We start from the raw sequence: 10,770 nt of genomic DNA, 5'->3' as shown, positions 1-10,770 counted from the left end.
AACTGAACTCATGTAAAGAATTCCTCCCACACACTGCATTTCTTTGCATTGGGTGCATGCACTTCAGTGACAGAGTGGGTGTGGGTGTGTCTCTCATGCGCCCATACACATTTTTTCCATTCATCTGTTCTTATCAGATTGAAACACCTGGAAAATACACCGTGACAGTTTTTTTCAGGAGCTTAAACGTGACCATGAAGGGGAAGGCTACATGTCTGATGTGTCTGATGTCAGCACAGAGTTTGGAGCATAGTTTTTGTTTCTGGAACTGCAAACTTTTAATTTCTTTTAACAAACTGAGTTTAAATGACATTATGTGACTAATTTTACTTTCTTTCTTTCTTGATCTTAGATTTTTGAATATCTTATGTTTTCATGCTTATGTTTGTTTAATGTCATATTAAATATTAAGTTAGATATTCCCTGACAAGATATGGCGTTATGGAGTTAACCTTATATTGGATCTACAATTAAATGTTGGGCATCAGGCACCCTGAGGGGGTGTCAAGAGGTCTGAGTCAGCTTTGGGCTGCGAACAAGACTTAGTGTGTGAGTCTGAATCCTTGGGAAGAAGTTCTGAGATGAATCGAATGATTAAAGGTTCATTTCGAGACGAGACTCTGCAAGTTACGGACTTCAGAGCAGTGAAGGGGGCTGATTATTTAGAATAATCCTTCCTAATTTAGATAAATAATAAGACCCAACACTGTTTGCTATGTACGTTAAGTTACATAAGTACACAGAGAGAGAGAGAGAGAGAGAGAGAGAGAGAGAGAGAGAGAGAGAGAGAGAGAGAGAGAGAGAGAGAGAGAGAGAGAGAGGGCTCCCTGCCTCCCTGTGGGATACTGGGGGGGATCTCGGATCGGGTGCCACGCCCTGCCTGGCGGCTGTGGGCCTTGTCTATCACGGGGTGGGGGGGCTGGTGGGTGGGGCTGGGGGGGTCGGGGACTGCTGGAGTGCCACCGCCCTAGGGCCCCCTGGAGTGGGCTTGCCGCAGACGGGCCCTGCCTCTTTTAACGCACTTCACTAGAACAGTTGGACAAAAAAAAAAAAAAAGACAATAGGGTTGGGGGTGGTGATGGGTGGGCGGGTTTTATACAGGGGGGAGGGGCAGATGATGGGGCATTAGTGCACCAAGCCCCCCCCCCCCCCATCCGCCCCCACCCCCTATTTTAATGCACCTCACTAGATACTGATATAGGTAAAGATATAGGGTTGGGGGGGCGGGTTTTATACGGGGGGGGGCGGGGCGGCGGATTGTGATGCAGTAGTGCACTACGGCTCTCCCCCCTCTCTCCCGCCCCCCCCTATTTTAATCCACCTCACTAGCAAACATACATACAACAAAAAAACAAACAAAACAAAATTCAAATCATATCACACACACACAGATCAGGTTTGGCGGGGCCTTAGTGTTTGGCTCGGCCCAACTCGTTGGGGGTCCATCGGGGCTGGGTGGGTGGCTGGTGTCCCTGTCACCCTCCGTCCCCCTGCTGCCCCCTCCCCTGTGGGGGCCTGGTCCGCGGCTGCCCTCGGGGCCGGGTTTCCCGGGGTTCCCTCGCGGTCCTCTTTGGGGGGTGGGGTGGCGTGCAGCTGGGGGGGTGTTACTACGGCAGCCATTGGGGTGTCCCTCCATGCCCCCGCAGCCTGGTCCATCAGTCGCAGGGCGTGGCTGGGGGGCGTGGCTGGGGGGAGTGGTCGGGCCGTCTGGGGGGGGCGGGGGGGATTGGCCCTGCCGCCTCCGCCCTCCCCCCGCTCCGGTGCGCCGGTTGGCGGGCTCTTGTCCTGGTCCTGCCCGTCTGCCTGGCTGTCTGCTCCTGGTGCCGGGCCCCCTCGGCCCTGGTGGCTCCTTTGGCTCCGTCTTGGGGGGCTGTGGGGGCGGTGTTGTGGGGGTGTCCCTTGGGGGGGCTGCGGGACCCTACTGGGTGACCTGGGGGTCGCCCTGGCTGTCTGACTGCTCTCGTGGCCCGGGTGCCGGGCCGTACCGCTCGGCTGATCTGACCCAAGTGGTTTCATCTGCACCAGTGGTGGTCTCGTTACACAAATAGAACACAGCACGGCGGCAATCCTCTGCGACCCAAGCTTCAGTAATGATTGTGGACACTAAGGGTTGCTTAATCATTAGTATCACCCCATGGATTTTTTTTGGCATCATGGTGAGATGGTCCCTCTCCATCTAAGTATGTTTGGTCTCTCTCTCCTTCTCTCTCCCTGTCCCTTTGTATATCCTTTTTTTTTTTTTTTTTTTTTTTTTTTTTTAAAGTTATATTTTTGGCCTTTTTGCCTTTATTATATAGGACAGGTGGAGAGAGACAGGAAATGTGGGGAGTAGAGAGTGGGGGAAGACATGCAGGAAATGGTCGACCGGCTGGGAATCGAACCGGCGACCCCTGCGACGAGGACTGTAGCCTCTATATGTGGGGCGCTTAGACCGCTAGGCCACCAGCGCCCCCTTTGTATATCCTTATGTAATCTTTCTTTCACTTTCTCTTATTTTTTAAATTTATTTATTTATTTTTGGCCCACCTAGGTGTGCACGCCCTCTTTTACAGGACATGATATTAGCTGTCAATAAAAGATAGGCCAGAGTTCTAAGAGGGATGGTGATGGTTGCATGCACACAGTCACAAGCACAGAAGAAAAAGGTTTTCTTTCTTTTCTTTTGCTGCAAGAATAAATTGCATTAATATTTGACAGTTTGTGACAAACATGACACAAACCAGAAATATATATGCAGACAAGAGAAAGAATAAAGAAAAAAAAAAAAAAGAAAAAAAAAGAATAATCCTTCCTAATTTAAATAAATAATAAGACCCAACACTGTTTGCTATGTACGTTAAGTTACATAAGTACACAGAGAGAGACAGAAAGAGAGAGAGAGAGAGTAGATCAAACATAACTGGCCGTGTATAAAATGTAAATGTTTGAAGTGTTTGCTGTATGTTTTAGTTGATTGCTACCGTTCTGTTTTTTGTTTTTAACTCTGTAAAGCACTTTGAATTGCTCTTTGTATGAATGGTGCTTTATAAATAAAATTGCCATGCTCACAAAACCTCACACTGATGGAGGAATTCAACTCTTTAAGTGACCCAAAAGGGTTCACATAGTAAGATACCTCACATTATTCTCTCTTCACAACAGAAGGAAGCTTTACTGACCTTATTTTTATGGTGCCATGAGCTCTGTAACACACATGTTTTGTGGCTGTCTTACCTTATGGACAACACGACATTTAGTTGATGATGAAATGTGGGGATGGCCCTGTATGTGAAGCTGTGTTTGTTAGCATGCCATATTACACAAGAGCTGTGGGGGTGAACTCGCAGCATAGGGGAAGTTCAAGGAATGATGAAGCAATCACCAACTGATAATTCATCCCTTTCCATTCATGAACTTCTGACATTGCTAGATCATTTCAGGACAGAGGCCCTGATTATCAGAGGGAGATTATCAGTGTCTGTCATGCTCTTAGAAATTATCTGGAACGGCATGCAGATGGAGAAAGAGGGGGAGGAGTCTTCTGTAATGGCGACTGTTTGAGTGCCCATGTCCCTACATCATGTAAAAGGATGATTAACTGTAAACAGCATAGATGTAGTCAGAGCGATGTCACCAAACATTTTCCTCAGACTCTTTCCAAACAGCAGGTCTAGACCGTCCTCTATGTTCATTATTAACAAAGACCCAACATCAAGACAGGATCAGATCCAGTCCCATCTTACAGACAGGACTCAGTCTGATCTCATCTTAATCCACCATGAGCAGAGCACTTTGCAGCATTTAGCAAGTTACAGTGGCAAGGACAAACTTCCTTTAACAGGCAGAAACCTCCAGCAGGACCAGACTCATGTTAGACACACATCTGCTGAGACCGTGTTGGAGAGAGGGATAGAGGGAGATGAAGAGAGAGAGAGAGATGATAGTGGGGAGAGGGATAGTAGCAGAGATCCAGAGGAACCTACGAGACAAGGGAGCTCAGGGACTCCAGAAAGGTCTATGGTTAGTAACTTTAATGGGACAGGAAGAGTTAAAGTAATAGACAGGCAGAGAGAGGAGAGAGAGGGAAAAACAGGATCCCAGTGTGTCAGTCTAAACCTATAGCAGCATAACTAAGAGCTGGTCCAAGCCTGATCCAGCTCTAACTATAAGCTTTATCAAAAAGGAAAGTTTGAAGCCTACTCTTTAAAGTAGAGAGGGTGTCAGCCTCCCGGACCCTGACTGGTAGATGATTCCAAAGGAGAGGGGTCTGATAACTGAAGGCTCTACCTCCCATACTACTTTTAGAGACTTTAGGTACGATGAGCAGGCCTGCACGTTGGGAGCGTAGTGTTCTAAAGGGGTACTATGGGCTCTCTAGATCTTTGTAGGTCAGAAGAAGAAGCCGGAGTAGAAAAGCTAACACTGGAGAGATGTGCTCTCTCTTCCTAGTCCTAGTGGGTACTGGAGCTGCAGCATTTTGGACCAGCTGAAGAATAAGAGACTTATTAGGGCAGCCTGATAAAAGGGAACTATAATAATCCACCCTGAAGGAAACAAATGCATGGACTAGTTTTTCTGCGTCGCTCTGAGACAGGATGCGTCTTCAATTGAGGAACTGCAGTCTTTTGCACTTCTGGGCTGGCTAATTTTTAGCTGGCCGGCCATGAATGTTCAAGACTAGTACCTGCTGCATTCACACCTCAGCTCACCCTGACTTTACATGGACATTTGACTTGAGGGCCGGCAGGACAGAGTCCAGATCAGGTTTGTGAGGACCCTTCAGATAATCAGTCTGAAATTTTCAGGGTACAGTGGATGAGTGAAAGAGGCCTCCTGAAGAGCTGCACACAGAGCGGCTTTGGTGAAGTGTCCAAACTCAACGTTCACTCTGGCACGGAGGCACAGAGAGAGGTCGAGGCGTGGAGGCTTTAGCAGGAACAAAGTGGTCCAATTATTTTACAGTGTACAAAATAACCTCTGCAGCTACAGTTTTCATCCTCATATAAGCAGGAAACAAACGTGTGTTACGATTTCCTCTGAAAGAATGTATCCTCCAATAAGGTGGTGTTTGTTGAAGGAGCAGCTTTTTACCTCATCAGTATGTTGTAGAAGAAAAGCAGCTCCTCTGACAGACTGCAGGTAAGAATCTTGTCTGTGTTGTCCTGCACTGTGAACAAAACTACAAATCCTGCACAGCAGCATATTTTGTGACATTGGCAAAGTCTGCGAGTCACTGAACATGAGCCACAACAACAACACAGATAAAAAGATAAATAAATAAACGTTCTTGTGTTTAAGTCAGGGCACTGGAGCAGGTGACATTCCTCCACCTCCTCGCTCCCTCACTGAGCTCGCTGACAGCTTGAAGAAGCTCTTAGCTGAATCTCACTGCACACACAACTGAGGGTGCAGGTGGGGGAACAGGTGAGCTCTTAAAGGTGCTGACAAATTAAGATAAAGAGGATGTGCTTAAAAACTGCAGTTCTTCAAGTGTCCACTTGAGGCTGTACCTGATGTATTTTTGACAGATCCACAGTGTGCAGAAGTTGACTTGACATTTTTTTAGTACTTACAATTGAGATTTTAGAAACACATCTACTTTCTGAGTCTTTAAAGCTGGTGTTGTTAGTCAGCTTTAGATCCACTTTTGTTATACTGGTTAAAATTATCTTTATGTCCCGATGGCAATCAATACATAATGTGTTCTTAAAAAAGAGGTAAAAAAAGCTGCTATCTACAGCCGGAGTAAACCTGGGAAAACATCAACCAATCCCTGCCATCAGGAGCCAAATGATGAAACCAATCAAATCCCGTCTTGCCCGCCTCCTGCAAAGTGTATTTTTCATGTTTGTTTGTGTTTTTAACTTTCACTATGAGAATGTTTTGGTGTTTTCTTACAGCTGAGTAAGACATGAGTTGACGTAGTGCAAAACACAACCTGATTCAAGGTTTTGAATCAGTCACCATCATATGGTCATGAATCAGCAGCGCTCTTGCATGTGGGCAAGGGCGTCGTTTTGGAGGAGCTCAGGGGGGAGGGGTTAGACGGAGTCCTGAGGAAATGCTACATTCAAATTCATGCTAGTTTTCTGTGACTACCAACCCTAGCTTTAATTTGTCTTGTTAACCTTGAGCATACTTGACTCTGTGAGCCAGGTGTGTGAAAAGTTTAATGTCCTTGATGTGAATTATTTCCATGCAGCCTAAATGGCAGCCCCTGGAGGCCAAAGCTGTCACTGCAAGCTTAACTTTTAATATAAAAGAATCCAAACTTCATAAGAACTCAACTGAGGGAAACATTTAAATCTGTTTAACTTAACTTGTTTTAAGGACTCAAAAAGAAGATGTTTTAAGTAATTGATGTGAGACCCAATAAGAGAAAATGTTCCAATTCAATCCACTTCAGTTATAAAGCACATTTAAAAGAACAATCAAGTTTAGCAAAGTGCTGCACAGTGAGGTAAAATAAGTTATAACACACAGAACACAAAACACTGTCAGACAATAAAATAGAATAAAATAAAATAATAATAAATACATTAAAAACACTGTAAGAGCAAATAAAAATCCAATAAAACAACAGACAGAGACAGAGACCACACAACTCTCATGCTGGGTTAAAAGCCAAGGAGTAATAATGTGTTTTAAGACGGGATTTAAAAGTCTGTAATGTTGGGGACAGTCTAACATCAGGGGCAGCTCGTTCCTCAGTTTGGGGGCCACTACCGAGAAGTCACGGCCACCCCTGGTTTTCAGCCTGGTCTTAGGGACCACAAGAAGCTGCTGTTCAGTAGACCTCAAAGACCCTGCAGGAGTGTAGCTTTGCAGGAGGTCAGTGATGTACTGTGGAGCTACTCCATTTTAAGATAAAAAAAAAAAACACAACCAAATCTTAAAATGAATCTTAAAATGAACAGGGAGCCAGTGGAGAGAGGCAGGGTGGGGGTGATGTGCTCTCGCAGCATTCTGAACTGGCTGTAGCCGTGACAGGGAGGCCTGGTTAACGCCGACATTAAGTGCGTTACAGTAGTCCAGTCAAGTTGAAATAAAAGCATCTCTCAAAATCATTAAAAACCATAGACCTTTCTGGAGTCCCTGAGCTCCATCGTCTTGTAGGTCCCTCTGACCTGCCGTAGACATCCTCCTGCTGCAGACGTTCTGGACTCCAGCTGATACGGACGTACTGGACTCCAGCGCCAACAGCTTCTACTACTCGTCTAATCACTATCACCTCTCTCTCTTACTCCCCTCTATCTGTCTTTCCAGACCCAACTCGGTCTCAGCAGATGGCTGTCTAACATGAGTCTGGTTCTGCTCAAGGTTTCTACCGGTTAAAGGAAGTTTGTCTTCTCCGCTGTAGCTAGCTAAATACTGCGATGTGCAATGCTCATGATGGATTAAGGTGGGGTCAGACTGAGTCTTACCCTGTCTTGGTGTTGGGTCTCTGTTCATAATTTGACATAGAGTGGTCTAGACCTGCTCTGTTTGTAAAAGCATCTTGAGATAACTTTTGTTGTGATTTGGCGCTATACAAATAAAGATTGATTGATTGATTGATTGATTGATTGATTGATTGATAAAACCGATTTAATCTTAGATAAAAGCCTCAAATGATAAAACAAGTTCGGACAACGGAATGTATCTGTTTAACTAATTTAAAATCCCCGTCTACCAAGATTGGTTGCACTTTACAATGCAAAGAAGCTTCTATCAGCCTGTTTAACATGACCAAAATAGTTGATTTCAGGATCAACTTCCTGGCTCCGCCCTATCTGGACACACCCTTCCCTCCTCTGTCCTTGATGACATACTTTTAAGACAAACTCTAACTTTATTGCCAACGTAACAGAGCTTTAATTTAATAATTACCATAAAATATGACACTGAAATTTGGAAAATATTGGCACAATATTTTATTTGTAATAAATAATCATATCAACTTATTAAATTGATTTCCAGTGTGAAGTTTTGCTGTTAATACGAATCATAAGATACCTTTGTGTGCAGTCACATCATGTTAACACTACCAGGATAAAAGATATAATCATGCATGCACGCAGCCCTGTAATCATCCTTCCTCTTACAGTTTTTTAACACCTTAACGGCGACACATATCAGCAGCAGAGACACAATAAAGATGCACGTGATGATGAAGATGAGCCAGAATCTTCCCTCACTGAAAGCAGATATTGGATGCAGTTTTTCTCTCTCTCTGTCATAAACACAGTCCAGGTTGCTCTTCAGTTTGTAGAGGACTTTACATTCCTGCGTGTTTGTCTGGATGTCTGTGACTTTGAACACCTCGTACGGAGGAATCAGGACCTGGCTGCTCTGCTTCAGGGCCGAGTAGAGCGTCACATTTGCACCAAAACATGTGTACACTTCAAAACAGGAAGTGTTTCCTGTAGAGTTCAACCAATCAGAGCCTAGTATAAAGCTGCTGAAGCGTATTAGTTTGTCAGAGATGTGTTGACTGGAGAGTGTGTTCGATGTGTAAGTTGTACTCAGACACGTCACCTGACTGTGCCGTAGAATCTGAACCGCTTCACTCAGGGCTGAATAAAGAGAGCGGGACTCAAACGTCTCCTTTTCCTGTTCTCCAGTCCTTCCTGAGCTCTTCCTTCTTCGTTTGTGAGGCTGCAGTGTAACACTTGTGAACATGTAGACGGCGATGGAATGATGTTTCTCCATGTAGACGTGTGCAGGAGCTCTGGCTTCTCGCTCTGCATCACTCCAGGCTTGACTGAAGTTTTTATCTGAATCCCATTTCTGCAGGATTTCCTCCTCTGTGACGACTGCAGCTGTGGATGAGCAGTCATCATGCATGCTGTCAGGAGGGTCCAGAGCTGGATCCTGAACTGAAGGCTGAAACAAAGACATGATGTTCAGAGCTGATCCAGCAGATGGAGCTAAACACTAAAGAACAAAGTTTAGCTGCTTCTTTTTGTTGCATCTCAAAAACAAAGCACAGACGACTTCAATCAGACTCAACTCCTTTTGAATTCAGATTAAATTCACAATTTTATGTCAATTAATGTCAAATATCAAGAGCTAAATACCTCTTCCAGAATATTCTGCAACCAGAGTCTCACAAATATGACCCCAAACATCAGCAGTGCCACCAAGAGAACAAGAGAGGCAATGACACATGCAGGTGAATCTTCCCTTTGACGTGCTTTCACCGTCCGTGGCGTCATTGTGAATCTGGAAAGAGGAAATCTGTTATTGAACGCTGAGCACTGCAAAAACTCAAAATCTTACCGAGTGAAATTGTCTTATTTTTAGTCTAAATGTCTTCTCCCACTTGATCTAAGATAAATTTACTTAACAAGTAACATTTTAGCAAGATAGAGGGACTTGTTTTAAGACATCTTAAATATCTTGTTAAGTCAAACAATCTTGAAATGATCTTGTTTTGAGTTGTAATTTATAAGAAACAAAGTTTATTTTACATTTCAGACATTTTTCAAGCTGAGATCTGATTTGTAGAAGATGGATAATCTTGATTTAAGACAAACCCTTTACTTGATTTAAGTAAATGCATTTTATTGGAGAATCTATCAGAAAACAGCTCCATTGATAAAAGAAAGAAAGAAAGAAAGATAGAAAGAAAGAAAGAAAGAGAAGTTGTTGTTTTTAAGGGTGGGTTACAGTTTTCAGACACTGTTTCTTCTAAATCAGATCCAAATATACATCCTCAAACTCCATGCACACAATGAAACACCTCCTTTAGAGCATAGCTGACTAATCCTAAAGAACAACATGACTGAATATTAGTATATCCAGCTCACTATGAGAAGACATTATATCTCAAAATGCTCAAATTAAACTTTGTCCTTTTATTTAAAGTACAAGAACCCAGAGGAAAATTCTACTGCTCAAGGCTTTCTCTTCTAAGTCTCTTGAGACAAAATTGAGATTCTCACTTCAGCCTCATTCAAGTTTCAAATTGTTCTCTTTCATTTTTCATTAGTGTCTCCTAAAATTCACTAGGAGAAATAGTTGAGACCATGACCATGAGTCTTATTTGAGACTTAATTGAGAGATCTCATTAATGGCTAATTTTCTTCTTGTTTTTTTAAAACATATTTTTGCCTTTTTTGCCTTTATTTGACAGGACAGCTGAAGAGAGACAGGAAATGTGGGGAGTAGTGAACGGGGGAAGACATGCAGGAGATGGTCTAACCGGTGACCCCTGCGACGAGGACTGTGGCCTCTGTATGTGGGGCGCTTAGACCGCTAGGCCACCAGCACTCCATAGAATCCACCGCTTTAATTGTAATAATCTGGCTAAATCTGGTCAGTCCTTTTGCAGCCCATATTTTAAATAAATGGTCTGTCATACCTGGTATGAAATCTCTATCTTTTGCAATTTCTCTCAAATCCACTAAATCTTTGTGAAGTTGTTTTGTTCCACACAGACTTGTAAAGGAAGGACCATACTGTGAAGTCAAAGAAGAGATCATTTCACATCTAAATAGCTGATCTTGCAAGTGGTTCAAATGTTTTAATGAGAATTGTAAGTTTGTGGACAATTAGATTGAAATTTTGCAGGGCACTATAAATGTTCATGAAAAGATGAGCTCAGGCTCTTTCTTTGCTCCATCTGAGCTCAACTTGAGACTCAAAAACTGAGTCTGACCAAAACAAATGGATGAGGTTAGATTGAGAGAGCTCCCTGATTTCTCCACCTGAGCTCAAAAGGAGTCACAACACTTGAGAAATACCTGAGAATCATTTCAGATTTGGACCAGATCTCCTTCGGAACTGAATGGGAGACTAAGCTGAGAC

The 10,770-nt window shown here is 43.7% G+C and overlaps 1 protein-coding gene across 1 annotated transcript; it reads right to left on the bottom strand.

Annotated features, from left to right (window-relative positions):
- Nucleotides 1-7,979: 7,979 nt before the first annotated feature.
- Nucleotides 7,980-9,176, bottom strand: LOC117815500 (ecto-ADP-ribosyltransferase 4-like). The gene is made up of 2 exons (XM_034687255.1): nucleotides 9,039-9,176; nucleotides 7,980-8,844 (listed from the first exon to the last, which is right to left on the bottom strand). Exons 1-2 carry the CDS (start codon nucleotides 9,174-9,176, stop codon nucleotides 7,987-7,989), a joined length of 996 nt encoding a protein of 331 aa, XP_034543146.1. The 3' UTR covers nucleotides 7,980-7,986.
- Nucleotides 9,177-10,770: the final 1,594 nt, after the last annotated feature.

The sequence above is a fragment of the Notolabrus celidotus genome, chromosome 7 (assembly GCF_009762535.1).
Source record: "Notolabrus celidotus isolate fNotCel1 chromosome 7, fNotCel1.pri, whole genome shotgun sequence".
NCBI classification, from domain to species: domain Eukaryota; kingdom Metazoa; phylum Chordata; class Actinopteri; order Labriformes; family Labridae; genus Notolabrus; species Notolabrus celidotus.
This window is presented reverse-complemented; position numbering and strand designations above follow the sequence as displayed.